The 15096-nt window shown below is 42.9% G+C and overlaps 1 protein-coding gene across 1 annotated transcript in view; it reads right to left on the reverse strand.

Annotated features, from left to right (window-relative positions):
- Positions 1-15096, reverse strand: part of LOC126474639 (aminopeptidase N-like) — a 177851-nt gene that overhangs the window by 57786 nt on the left and 104969 nt on the right. The window contains exon 12 of the mRNA XM_050102117.1: positions 5968-6230. Within this exon, the coding sequence (XP_049958074.1) occupies positions 5968-6230 (263 nt within the window). The remainder of the gene's footprint in view (positions 1-5967; positions 6231-15096) is intronic.

Here is a 15096-nt window from a genome sequence, read left to right on the forward strand (position 1 = left end):
GTGTAGGGTGAGTACGTTGAGGATATGTTTCAGCGTATAACTCTCTAGCTCTCACTGAATTTCATTGGCATTCTCCATAAATGAGAAGGATGTCGACTTGTTCTTCGAAGAAATACATCGCTCACATTCGCTTGATTCGACGATACTAGTCTTACCGTTCCTGTTAGTGTTGTATTGCGAAACCGTCGATAGATAGCACGTTAGATGGATACGCTGTATTCGGCGAATATTTACTATTTGCACGACATAGAAGAGAGAATTGTCAGAGCATGCGCTTCGATAAGTGCCGACGTGATAAGGACTTCCACTCAATCCATGATAAGAAGATTGCAATACTACATTGATATCAATGATCATCACTTCGAACACCTTTTGTAAATGGGCGTTCATGCCACCTTTGTGACCTTCGTTGACATTAAAAGACCTTACTGTTACCCATCGCCTGCCGGAGTGACCGAGCGGTTCTAGGCGCTACAGTCTGGAACCACGCGACCGCTACGGTCGCAGGTTCGAATCCTACCTCGGGCATGGATGTGTGTGATGTCCTTAGGTTAGTTAGGTTTAAGTAGGTCTAAGTTCTAGGGGACTGATGACCTCAGAAGTTTAGTACCATGGTGCTCAGAGCCATTTGAACCATTTGAACTGTTACACATCACTAGATTCGCCTTGATAACCGCTATCAGAAAATAAGTACCGAACTGTAGCACCCCATTTAAAAAAACAAAGTTGACCTTCATATCTCTGACGCTATCACACCTAGCAACAAAAAACCAACGTCATGTTTTGGCCCCCGTTGTCCCATGCAACATTTGTCCCACAAACTTTTCAGCACTTATCATACCTTCGGAATTATTCTAGGTGGCAATAGTTAGTGACTCAACCTGTATATTCATTTATTACCACCATATTGAATAATAATCTGTGAGAATTCCACATTAGACTCTAGATATTCATCGGACAAAAACGTTCAACAAGGTAAATCTGTGGTACACCATACACGCTCGCTTTGGAAGTTTTAGGAAAAACTTACTTAGTCATCAGCATCTTCATAAATTGAAGAAGTCTCAGTTCTGTCACTGGATTCGTGACCTCCTGTCAGAAAGCCCACAGGTCATACTAGCTCACGGTAAGTCATCGGGTAAAACAGAAGAGATATCTTGCGTTCTCGAAGGAAGTGCTATATGCACTCTGCTGTTCTTGATCTATATGAATTATTTAGGGGACAATTTGAGCTGCCATCTTAGTTTTTCTGCAGATAATGCTGTCCTTTAACATCTAGTAAAGTCATCAGCTGATCAAAACCAGTTGAAAAATGATTTAAACAAGATACATTACTGTGCGAAAAGTGGCAATAGACCCTGAATAATGAAAAGTTTGAGATCATTCACATGAGTACTAGAAAAAAATTCGTTAAATTTCTGGCACGCCATAAATCACATAAATCTAAAGGCCGTCTATTCAACTACACGCCTAGGGATAACAATTACGAACAATTTAAATTGGAACGATCAAGTAGATGATGATGTGCGGAAGGCGAACTAGATACTGTGTATTAATGCTAGAACACTTAGTCGATGTAACAAATCCACTAAAGAGACTGCCTATACTACACATGTCCGTCCTCTGCTAAAAATGCTGTGCAGTATGGGATCTTTATCAGATGGGATAGACGAAGGACACAGAAAAACATCAAAGAGGGGTAGCTCGATTTGTATTATCGCTAATTAGAGGAGAAAGTGTCACGGGTAAGTCACACGAGTGGCAATCGTTAAAACAAAGGCGTGTTTCGTTGCGGTGAGAGGTCCGCGGCTCGTGGTCTAGTGGCTAGCGTTTCTGCCGCTGGGTCACGTGGTCCCGGGTTCGTTTCCCAGCCGCGTTAGGGATTTTTCTCTGCCCGAGGACTGGGTGTTTGTGTTGTCCTCATCATTTCATCATCATCATTACTCGTGACAGTGGCTAGATTGGACCGTGTAAAAAGATTGGATTGTGTAATACATGGGGGACTTCGTACGGGCGCTGATGACCGCGCGGTTGAGCCGCCCACAAACCAAACCTCATCATCTTTGCTGCGAGACCTTTACGGGATACTACAAACTCCAATTTTCCCCTCTGAATGTGAAAATACACTCCTCGAAATGGAAAAAAGAACACATTGACACCGGTGTGTCAGACCCACCATACTTGCTCCGGACACTGCGAGAGGGCTGTACAAGCAATGATCACACGCACGGCACAGCGGACACACCAGGAACCGCGGTGTGGGCCGTCGAATGGCGCTAGCTGCGCAGCATTTGTGCACCGCCGCCGTCAGTGTCAGCCAGTTTGCCGTGGCATACGGAGCTCCATCGCAGTCTTTAACACTGGTAGCATGCCGCGACAGCGTGGACGTGAACCGTATGTGCAGTTGACGGACTTTGAGCGAGGGCGTATAGTGGGCATGCGGGAGGCCAGGTGGACGTACCGCCGAATTGCTCAACACGTGGGGCGTGAGGTCTCCACAGTACATCGATGTTGTCGCCAGTGGTCGGTGGAAGGTGCACGTGCCCGTCGACCTGGGACCGGACCGCAGCGACGCACGGATGCACGCCAAGACCGTAGGATCCTACGCAGTGCCGTAGGGGACCGCACCGCCACTTCCCAGCAAATTAGGGACACTGTTGCTCCTGGGGTATCGGCGAGGACCATTCGCAACCGTCTCCATGAAGCTGGGCTGCAGTCCCGCACACCGTTAGGCCGTCTTCCGCTCACGCCCCAACATCGTGCAGCCCGCCTCCAGTGGTGTCGCGACAGGCGTGAATGGAGGGACGAATGGAGACGTGTCGTCTTCAGCGATGAGAGTCGCTTCTGCCTTGGTGCCAATGATGGTCGTATGCGTGTTTGGCGCCGTGCAGGTGAGCGCCACAATCAGGACTGCATACGACCGAGGCACACAGGGCCAACACCCGGCATCATGGTGTGGGGAGCGATCTCCTACACTGGCCGTACACCACTGGTGATCGTCGAGGGGACACTGAACAGTGCACGGTACATCCAAACCGTCATCGAACCCATCGTTCTACCATTCCTAGACCGGCAAGGGAACTTGCTGTTCCAACAGGACAATGCACGTCCGCATGTATCCCGTGCCACCCAACGTGCTCTAGAAGGTGTAAGTCAACTACCCTGGCCAGCAAGATCTCCGGATCTGTCCCCCATGGAGCATGTTAGGGACTGGATGAAGCGTCGTCTCACGCGGTCTGCACGTCCAGCACGAACGCTGGTCCAACTGAGGCGCCAGGTGGAAATGGCATGGCAAGCCGTTCCACAGGACTACATCCAGCATCTCTACGATCGTCTCCATGGGAGAATAGCAGCCTGCATTGCTGCGAAAGGTGGATATACACTGTACTAGTGCCGACATTGTGCATGCTCTGTTGCCTGTGTCTATGTGCCTGTGGTTCTGTCAGTGTGATCATGTGATGTATCTGACCCCAGGAATGTGTCAATAAAGTTTCCCCTTCCTGGGACAATGAATTCACGGTGTTCTTATTTCAATTTCCAGGAGTGTATTTTGTTGACGCCCACCTACATCTGACGTGTGGTGCGTCGAACTCTACCGCCAAAACTCCCGGAGGTTGATCATGATTATTTTGTTACAAGGAACTGTTGCTTGCAATAGTTCTTTCCAGAGTAATTATTAGTGGCTGTTACCCAAGGATCAGTTTGTGGTTGTATTGCACAAAAATACCTTCGCACCAGTAAGATAAGTGTAATACGATATGTGCCGCTGTTGTAAAGAAAAATGTCCATTGACTCATGATACCCACTGTTTGCAATACAGTTAAATGCCAACTTGCCTCCTCGCCCTGAGACTTCAGTTGTTCACCGCTTGCCTTTATCAGAGGGTTTAGTTTACGTTTACTGTAGATGTCCGCAAACACTAATACTGTTTGTTTCTAGTTATATGCGATATGGAGGAAGATAGGACCGTGGAATGCAGTGGACGAACGAACCAACGAAGTTATGAAGAGCTGTTTCCGTAGCGATGGCAACATCATCGCTGTACATTCGTGTATGTACGTAAATAGCTGCCTACGAGAAACCCACTTATTCTGTGTTCAGATGTAGAGGAAGTGTTAAACACGAGAGCGTAGGATTCTGCTAAATTAGCCAGTTTGTTGCACGAGAACTGAAGACATGCGAAATATTTGTTTTGAGAATCTTACATGAACGACACCTGGACTCTCCAAAGCTGTACTCATTGCTCCTGAAAATTGGTTCCTATTACATCGAAAAAAGTTTTCCTCCTTACGTATGTACAACACCGAGTGCACCTCGTTTGCGAAGCAAAGAGGCGTTTGTATAAACGAAATTACACAAAGTATAGGTAACATGTGTATGCAGTGCCCACAGAACGCGAAAGGAGAAGGATCACTCACAACAAAACATGACAAGCTGTCAGTGAAAGACACCATACAGATGCTCCGGCAAAACTATAGCTTATGATGTGAAATCCAATTTATCAATAAAGAAAAACCAGTGATGATGGCACAGAGATGCCTAAACATGTTTAGGTAACAAGAAAAAAACAGTGTTTTGCATAAAAGGCGGAACCTAAATCCAATGATGGAGAAGAGACTTTTGTCACATCACTATCAATTGAAGATACCAGCATCAACTTCATTTTTACGGATTGGACTGTAATGTTGGCTGCTAGTTTTGCATATCTTGTAGAGACGAATTTAACGGTGTTTCAGAGAACAAAATACAATAAGCAGTTTCGGAAAAATAACAATATAAAGACCAGGAGTTCTGTTTCGAACGTCATCTCATTACTGTGCTCTTTGCGTTCGTCCTGCTCTAATAAGACAGCATGTTTAATTTATTCTGTTTGTCAAAGATTTTCTTTTCAAACTACTCAGTATTCAGCACACTTGGCAGAATACAGCCATGCATTTACCAGTTTTATGTTGGAGTCGCTTGAGTACAGAATATCGATTCGTCCTTATTCGATGCATTCCTGTTTTTGGTATGAAATCGTGGACTTCCACTTAAGGTAGCGATCAGTTTGATACTGAAAGCTGAGAAACCTTGAAATCTAAAACACAGTTTCTCCGAAACTGCTAAATGGATTTCGTAGACTTATAAGCTAATAAATTGGTATATGATACTGCTATCAGGATTTATTAAAATAAAAGGATAAGTCTAAACTGATTTGTAGTAATTAAAATAACAAGAGACTGCATGTCGGTTAGCGCAGATTTCCTTAAGATTAATCTGGGCAACGCATAATTACAATGTCTTAAACGATTGCACATACTTTCCGCGTTAACAGATTACGCTATTCACTTCGCAAATACGCGCAGGTATACGTATCTCGTTAAATGATCAAGAATTAGGATAAACCGAATGTTTGCCTATTTGTACATACATCGTGAAACGCAATGGGTTGCGGGTCTCTTGAAAGGTGAGACAAATAAACACGTGTTATGATTTCTCTGCACAGCGTCAGTGTTTTAGCGGAGTAATACAAGGCAGTGTCAGTCTCTGAGGCTGTCTACAGATTTTTTGAATTTTCAGCCGATACTGGCTAATCAGCTTTTGATCACATACGGTATAAGTTCGAAAAAATATTTAAAATATGAAAAAGTAAGAAATATGCTAACTGAGAAGTTTTTTAGTTTTAACGTTATAAGTTACTACTCATACAATATTTTAATTTCACACGCATGCCTTATACTGTTTCCCACGATTTTTAAATCTCCTGTAGGTATGTAACAGGTAAATCTGATTTAAGGAAAACCCCTGTTAGTCAGGGAAGGTACTTCTTCAAGCCACTTATGAATCCTTCTAAGTGAGAAATCGGATAAATGAGAAGCCTCTGGAAACGAGAAAAATTCCTGAGCCATTAAATCCTCGCTTATTGACCTTGGTCCGACTTGACACGGGAACGTGGGAATTTTTTCCCTTACGAGAAATGCTACTTACGCAGAAGTCATTTGTGTCCATCATAGAATACAAGAACGTAAAGACATAGTCGCCTTCGAGCCAGGCTATGTAGTCGTACTCGTTTCCCAGATAGGACGTCAGGTTAAGAAAAGTCTCCACCGACATCTGGTCGTTCAGCACCAGAGAAAGCGCGTCGTCCACGAGTTGCGCGCGGTTGACTGCTGGGATTGCCTCGTGGTCGGTAAGAAGTTGTTCCCTCAGCAGCTCCCAGTTTTCGTCGTCGTACTGCACCCTGTAAAACCCTGTGCAGACATTGACACTGAAAACCATAAATAGAAAACATTGCAGTGTTGCTTGAGATACAAAAATGCTGCACAGACAAAACAGGTTCAAAATGTTGGGAAATCATTTGAATAAGTAACATGTTAAATAGGCAATTACTTTAATCAAAATCTTATGCAGTTAATAATTATTGTAAATACCAACATGTCTTTGACATTGACATGAATTGTCCGAAAATTGAAGAAAATAGGTTGAGATTCAGAATAATCTCCACAGTATAACTTTCTTTCAAAAAATTTCTATTTTCTTGCTGTTTGCAAATATCCTTTACCGATACAGTTACATAAGCATGAAAAAGATGGAAGTTCCAATTATTGATAAACAATTAAACACTGAATCTTTCATCACGCAACGGATTATGTCCTATTTTGAATCTCTGTCGACGGTTAAAAGTGTGCACCAGACCGTGACACGAACCTGAAACATTACCATTTGTAGGCAATGTTCTTGCCGAATATTTTCCTTTTGTTTGCTGTGAAAATTAAATGTATTTTCTTATTTCTGTCCCATAACGAAAGCCGGTTCGAGGAAGGAAGGAAGGTTGGATTTAACTACCCGCCGACATCGAGATCATTAGCGACGGAGCGCAAGCTCGGAATGTGTCAACAATGGGTTACAGAGGAACCATCGCGGTATTTGCCTGGAGCGATTTATTGAAATCATGAGGCGGACAGGCGTTTTAACCGTCGTCCTCCCGAATGCGAGTCCAGTGTGCTAGCCACTGCACCACATCGCTCTGTGGCTCCGCACAAGCGACAACTCATTTGGAGTTACCTCCCCTATTTCTACGTGTTTTTATGTTGTTCACAAATTACGACACCACCTACTCTTTTCACGCGAATTAAGGCCATTTTATGTTCTTTTCCGAATGTACTCCTGACCAAAAAGCGATTCTGGTAGCAAGAGTATTAGGTTTTTGTTAATCATGCCTTTTACGTGCTTGTAATTAAATTTCAATAGAATCTTTCATCACGTAAGGCATATTTATTTATATCTAACCGAGAAGTGAAATATCAGTTTTTATAGATTTAGCTTAATTTTTTTTAAAAATACACTCCTGGAAATGGAAAAAAGAACACATTGACACCGGTGTGTCAGACCCACCATACTTGCTCCGGACACTGCGAGAGGGCTGTACAAGCAATGATCACACGCACGGCACAGCGGACACACCAGGAACCGCGGTGTGGGCCGTCGAATGGCGCTAGCTGCGCAGCATTTGTGCACCGCCGCCGTCAGTGTCAGCCAGTTTGCCGTGGCATACGGAGCTCCATCGCAGTCTTTAACACTGGTAGCATGCCGCGACAGCGTGGATGTGAACCGTATGTGCAGTTGACGGACTTTGAGCGAGGGCGTATAATGGGCATGCGGGAGGCAGGGTGGACGTACCGCCGAATTGCTCAACACGTGGGGCGTGAGGTCTCCACAGTACATCGATGTTGTCGCCAGTGGTCGGCGGAAGGTGCACGTGCCCGTCGACCTGGGACCGGACCGCAGCGACGCACGGATGCACGCCAAGACCGTAGGATCCTACACAGTGCCGTAGGGGACCGCACCGCCACTTCCCAGCAAATTAGGGACACTGTTGCTCCTGGGGTATCGGCGAGGACCATTCGCAACCGTCTCCATGAAGCTGGGCTACGGTCCCGCACACCGTTAGGCCGTCTTCCGCTCACGCCACAACATCGTGCAGCCTGCCTCCAGTGGTGTCGCGACAGGCGTGAATGGAGGGACGAATGGAGACGTGTCGTCTTCAGCGATGAGAGTCGCTTCTGCCTTGGTGCCAATGATGGTCGTATGCGTGTTTGGCGCCGTGCAGGTGAGCGCCACAATCAGGACTGCATACGACTGAGGCACACAGGGCCAACACCCGGCATCATGGTGTGGGGAGCGATCTCCTACACTGGCCGTACACCACTGGTGATCGTCGAGGGGACACTGAATAGTGCACGGTACATCCAAACCGTCATCGAACCCATCGTTCTACCATTCCTAGACCGGCAAGGGAACTTGCTGTTCCAACAGGACAATGCACGTCTGCATGTATCCCGTGCCACTCAACGTGCTCTAGAAGGTGTAAGTCAACTACCCTGGCCAGCAAGATCTCCGGATCTGTCCCCCATTGAGCATGTTTGGGACTGGATGAAGCGTCGTCTCACGCGGTCTGCACGTCCAGCACGAACGCTGGTCCAACTGAGGCGCCAGGTGGAAATGGCATGGCAAGCCGTTCCACAGGACTACATTCAGCATCTCTACGATCGTCTCCATGGGAGAATAGCAGCCTGCATTGCTGCGAAAGGTGGATATACACTGTACTAGTGCCGACATTGTGCATGTTCTGTTGCCTGTGTCTATGTGCCTGTGGTTCTGTCAGTGTGATCATGTGATGTATCTGACCCCAGGAATGTGTCAATAAAGTTTCCCCTTCCTGGGACAATGAATTCACGGTGTTCTTATTTCAATTTCCAGGAGTGTATAACGACACAGTCAAACACGTACTTTTTAATTCTAACAGAGGAGCCAATTTCAAACTTTCATAGATATAGTTTTAATAATGTTTTTATGTTGAAATAATTTCATAAAATTTTTCATCGTCTATTTCACTCCCTCAGCGAGCTGTATTTCTGGAAACAATGAAACACGTATTTTTTAATTTCTAATCCAGTAGTCTAAAACGAATTTTCATAGCTACAGCTTAAAAAATACTTTATTAGTTGTTCAATAATTATTTATTTTGAAAAAACTTTCATTCACCATTTCACCTCCATGGGTGTTAAATACCCAAAAATACTGAAACAAGCGTTTCTTTATTTCTGATCGAGAAACCAAATACCAATTTTCGTAAGTCTAGTTTAAAAATTGCCTCAATAGCCACATTTTTCAGAAAACCTTTCATCTCCTATTTCACCCCATTAGGAGTGGAATTTCAAAAAATCCCTTCTAAACGACGCCTGCAGTATAAGATCGGCACCCTCTGCAAGTTTCAAATTTCTGTCCTAAGTGGTTTGGGCCAAGCGATGATGAGTCAGTGAGTCAGTGAGAAATAATATTGCAAATATATGGGGGCCATTTCAGAAGTTCTGCACATTGTAAGACAGGATTGAAGAAAATAATTTATTTTACATAATACCATTACAAATCTTCAATATAATCTCCGCTATTGTTTAAGACAACCTGCAAACGCTTTGGCAACCTCTTGTATTCCGGATAGGGCATCTTCATTGCTGAGTTATCTGATTACTCAGGCCACCTCTCTGAAAGCTTTATCAATTGTATCAAAACGTTTTCCACTTATTTTTCCTTCAATTTGGGAAAAAAATCAGGTTGGCTCATAAGAATTTCCCATTCGCACACTGGTAGGCAATATGCGGTCTTGCATTATCGTACAAAATGAAGGACCAGCTGTAGCCACGACAGGCCTTCTCTGATGAATTTTCGGGCGCAAAACATTTTGCAGAAATAGCTAGTAGTAGGCGCCTGTTACAGGCGTCCTCCGGAGCGCTCTATTTGTGCCTAAGACTCCATTCTTGTAGTATGCAAAGATCATCTTCAGTTCCACCTTTGATTGTTAGAGGCGAAACTTTCCGGGTGCGGCTCAGAATCTCGCATCCAGGTTTCATCAGTTCTTTTCAGAAATTGTTCTCCCTCTCCTCGATAGCGTTGAAGCAATTATTCTCCGATTCTTCTGCGACCTGCTTTCTGCTCTCAGATCATGCGGAACCCATCTGGCAACAACTTTTCTCATCTTTAACTTTTCAGTTATGAATTTGTAAACTGAAGTGACAGACATTCTGGTGTCATACACAATTTCCTCACATATTTTTCGTCGATCGTCTCTCAAAATGTCATTAACAAAAACCTGATAGCTGTAATTGATGATCCTCCACTTCTTGGGTTGTCCTCAGTGGTACCTAACCATCACGCAACAAGGAAGGCTACCGCGATGCAGTGCTACGATCCACTACACTATTCCCAAACATCTCTCTCAAAGCCTTGTAAATTTCCGTTGGAGTGTTTCCATGAAGGGATTTGATTTTGATGTAGGAACGCTGGTCACAACGTGTAATCCGACCTGACTTGCGTCAGGCTTCGATATTAAAACTAAATTATCCACGATACAGCACTCTAACCAGCAAACGCATATACGACCATCAAGCCTAAAGTCTTTCTCACAACTTACATGAATTTCAACTTGATTATGCTATCGTAACGGTCAAGCAGGAGCCGTGTGCTGGACTTTTGAAATAACCGTTGTATATACAAAAGAAGCAGAAATCTTATGAAGATCAAAAATTACACGCTCAAGGAAATGAACTGTTTTTACGTCGTTAAAAATAAGAAATAAAATGATCTAAGAAAAAGACGAAAGGAAAGGAATGACCTATTCATTTTTGAAAACAATTTTTAATTTTTTATTGGAAAGCAGCTAAGTACTGCTTTCCTGCAAGGTGGTACGGTAAGAATGACAAATGGTTAGCGGCCAGTTACTCTGTCGAACAGTCTTACATGACTCATGAATGAAGATATCGTGTAAAGTAAGTTGACTCTATTATTGGAAGAGGTTCTTTGGCTAAGAAAAATGGTTCAAATGGCTCTGAGCACTATGGGACTCAACTGCTGAGGTCATTAGTCCCCTAGAACTTAGAACTAGTTAAACCTAACTAAACTAAGGACATCACACACATCCATGCCCGAGGCAGGATTCGAACCTGCGACCGTAGCGGTCTCGCGGTTCCAGACTGCAGCGCCAGAACCGCGCGGCCACTTCGGCCGGCTTTGGCTAAGAGACTGAAGACATTCTGACTACAGATATTCTAATATAACGTTCCCTGAACGACGGAAATTAGCAGGACCTTCACTGGATCTTACTTCGTTAGATGCTTTCCGTTGGGAATGAATGAAACGCACGACTACAGGAAGAAAGCAATCATCAGAGACGGAGTAGCTGCTCACACAGCTATAAAATACACCAAGATTTCCACAGAAGGGCTAAAAGAGATTTTGTGAGGAGATGTAAATGTGTATTAAGGCAGTGAAGAGATTTTTGAAAATTTAATTCGTGGTGTTGTAAATTACTCATATGTCTTAGCAATAATAAATATTCCTGCGCACAATCGTTTCTGACAGAATAGTTTGAACAAAATTCTAGTCATAATAAAAATAGGACTCCAGTTTGAACGAACTATTGAGCTCAAAGTATACCGTATATAATTGAAGCTGTTCTTACACACATTCAAAGGGCTTGACCCTGCAGCCGGGTATCCGTTTCGTTAAGTTCGTAAGAAACAGGGATCTCAGACGGTCGCAGAATATTCGATTCTGATCCGATATAAACTGTCTGAAATAAAGTTAAGCACCGATGACGAGTTCCGACAGTGAAAAAGAGCACGTAAGCTGAGGGGTTATGCGACTGTATTATGAATACAAAGTTTTATAAGAAAAATGTATTTGGACTGCAGTAGAAGGTTCAATACGAGTACTATATTATATTCTCTCAGGTTAAACGTGAAATTTCGTGGTTCAAAGGGGCATTGCACAGTTGCATTCCTAGAAACTCGTCCACAGCTGTTAGGGATGTCACTCGATAAACTGCAGATTGTAAACATGAAATGTAGGAAGGGGCAGGAAAGGAAAAGAATTGGTGAGAAATCGTGACGGTTAGCTGCACAGGGCATTCTGGTAATGCAATGGCGAAAGTAGAAAATTTGTGACGGACTGGGACACGAAACCCGATTTACCGCTTCTCACGAGGAATTGCCTTAACCAATTCTGCACTCCGGACAATTAATCGGACGTTGCAATGCAACGTCTCTCTTCCATTAAACTCTCTACTCTCAAATTCTGATTCCGCTAGGAGTTAGGACCATATTTGTGCATCCGCACTGAAACAAACGTCGAGAGGCGTTACCCTGTTTCTCAGAAATGTGTATACCTGAGTGGTGTCTGTTCTGTCGGACATGTACAACAAGGCAGACACCATTCGGAAGTATCATCTGCAGTTGATTGTGGGCTAGTATTAATGAACAACGTACTATTCCGCATGTTCTGTCGAAGGCAGACTGACGACTCTGCGCCTTCCCTAAGGATATCTGCTATTTGTGTTGACAATCTGATGTTGTAGACTGGATGTATCAGGATGCCGTCTCACAAACAGTGAAGTACGTGAACATTGGACATATGCGATCTACTAGTGTGTCGTCACTCTCCCGGAATAATTAAAGACGTTCGATGAACTCATGGGTAGTGACTGTAGGGGGCGTAGTACCGCGGTCATCACCTTGTGTTGCTCTAAAGCACGTGTGAAATAAGCTCACTGACTGACACGTTGGTCTCCTCTGACACTGTACAACAACTCTATAAGCCTTGATCAAATTTGAAATACTTGGTGGTACTGACTGAACAACGTTCTACTTGAAGAAGACGTCAATTTCCAAGAGTCTTGTTTCAACAACCAAAGGAGGTCGACTACGTTGTGTCAATATCATCTCTAAGGTGTTGTTCCGGCAAATCAAAGAGATTTTCAGCGGAGATCAAATCCTGTCACCTGATGGATTATTCTAGATGTGGGATGACTTCTGAACGAAGTCAGTCATAGAGCGACCGACACGAGAACTGTTAATTTCAAATTTGGACTGGTATAATTACGATCGTGTTCATTTTGACGTGAGTTTTCATTTCTAGGAGTCAATATTTGGGTCCCTGTTTGATTGAACAATAAGTACTATGTGAAGAGTCTACCTTGAGCAAAACACAATTTCTTATTTTCCTCTTTTCACTCATTCAGCCAGAATACTGGAAACTGGATGGCAGAACTATTGAATCCATCGAAAGCAATGAAAATGTATGCTGACAATGTAGTATATAGAATTTTGACAACTTAGGAACCACCACCACCACGGATAACAACTGTATTGTAGAAGATAGATAGTGACACGAATTATAAAATGGCTGTAAAACTCAATAAAGAGATATCCACTGATGACACTATAGCATCGAAATATGTGTGTGTGATGAGAGCAAAACAAGAAATTGTGTTTTGCTCAAGGCCGAATCTTCAAAATGTATATGTTGCAATCATGTTCACACGTTCATTAATTCTAATTTGCTATAGTTGTTCTAATTCATAGTATCTATCCCTTTAAGCACAGCTTTCGTTTCTATGTAATTATAAAGTACCCAGAACATTATGATGTATCATGCAATACGAGAGAAAGCAGCGTGACTTGACGTGACGGTGCTAGAGAGAGAGACAAAGATATTCTTTATTACTCTGTGGAGGTTAGCGCTCAGATAATTATTCTCAGCGTAGGAAGTTTTTGTTCCTGTTAAGAAATAGGTAATTCATTATGAGGTTTCATTCTTGTGAAGTAGAAATCGACGCCATTGCGAGATTTTGAAGGAAATTGTATTATATATCTGTATATAAGCGAGTGAACAGATAATTCATGTTACGAGATGAATTTCATTGACCCAAAAGTCAATAAAAGATTGTTCATTTCAAGAAGGCACGTGTTTATTCCACAACTGACGTATACTTATAATTATGCTCTGATGAAAAATATTATTTTAAAGATAAGAAAACATTTTATTAACTTTATGATTACACCCTGGATACGAAAAAAACACATTTACTGAAAAAAACACAGAAGTTACACAAAAGCAAAGAATAAGGATATTGACAGCAGAGTCATGGAGCAGCACATAAACAGACCTCAAGGAATTTTTTTTCTTTTCTTTTAACACTTCCTCCAAAAGAAAAAAAAATCATGAAATTATTGCTTTGCCTCTTGCATGCCAATTTCTGAACATAGAAAATTAAATTGAACTCGTTCAAGGGGTTTCGTCAAAATATCTGCCAACTGAATGTGTCCATCAGTGTGTTCCAAGAAAATCTCACCATTCAGATAGCTTTCATGAACATAGAAATGTCGGACCTCTATATGTTTAGAAAGTCGATGATATTCTGGATTTTTTGCTAACTTCAATGCACTAGCATTGTCAATGTAAAGAACTGGAGGCTGCCCCGACATTTCCACTAATTCTGATAGCAGACGACGTAACCAAACTAACTCTTCCGCTCCTTCACTAGCTGCAATTATTTTCGCCTCGGTTGTGGATGTAGCCACTACTTTCTGCAACTGACTTGTCCATGGCAGTGCACCACCTGAATACTTTGCAAGAATTCCAGTTGTTGAGCGCCTTGTCCGGTTATCACCTGCGAAATCTGCGTCAGCGTAAATCTTTAACTCTTCTTTTTTATTATATACAGTTCCAAAATTTAAGGTCCCTTACAAATACCGGAAAATGCGCTTTACTCTATTCCAGTCTTCAGTGGTTGGTTTCTCCATAGCTCGAGCAGCTTTATTGACTGCAAAAGTGATGTCTGGACGAGTTACTGTTGAAAGGAATGAGACAACCAATTGCTTCGCGGTAGGATACAGATGACGAAACTTCTTCGTTTTGATTATTGTCCTCACGTCTAATAGGAGTTGAGACTGTATTGCATTCTGCCATTCGAAATCTTTGCAGAATTTCTTCTGTGTATTTCTCTTAACTTATCATTATTGCTCCATCTTCATATTGCTTTATTTTTATGCCAAGAAAATTGTCATGACTGCCAGTTGTTATTTCGAATTCATGTTGTAAAACATCCATAAAAACAGCAATTTCTTTCTTGTTACTGCCGACAATCAGGCCATCATCAACGTAGACTGCCACATAAAGGCTATTTCCATTTTGTCTACGATAAAATAGGCATGGATCTGCATCACTGTTTAAAAAACCAGCTTTCTTTATGAACTCAACAAAACGTTTGTTCCAGCATCG

Source organism: Schistocerca serialis, chromosome 4, assembly GCF_023864345.2.
Source record: "Schistocerca serialis cubense isolate TAMUIC-IGC-003099 chromosome 4, iqSchSeri2.2, whole genome shotgun sequence".
In the NCBI taxonomy this organism is placed as follows: domain Eukaryota; kingdom Metazoa; phylum Arthropoda; class Insecta; order Orthoptera; family Acrididae; genus Schistocerca; species Schistocerca serialis.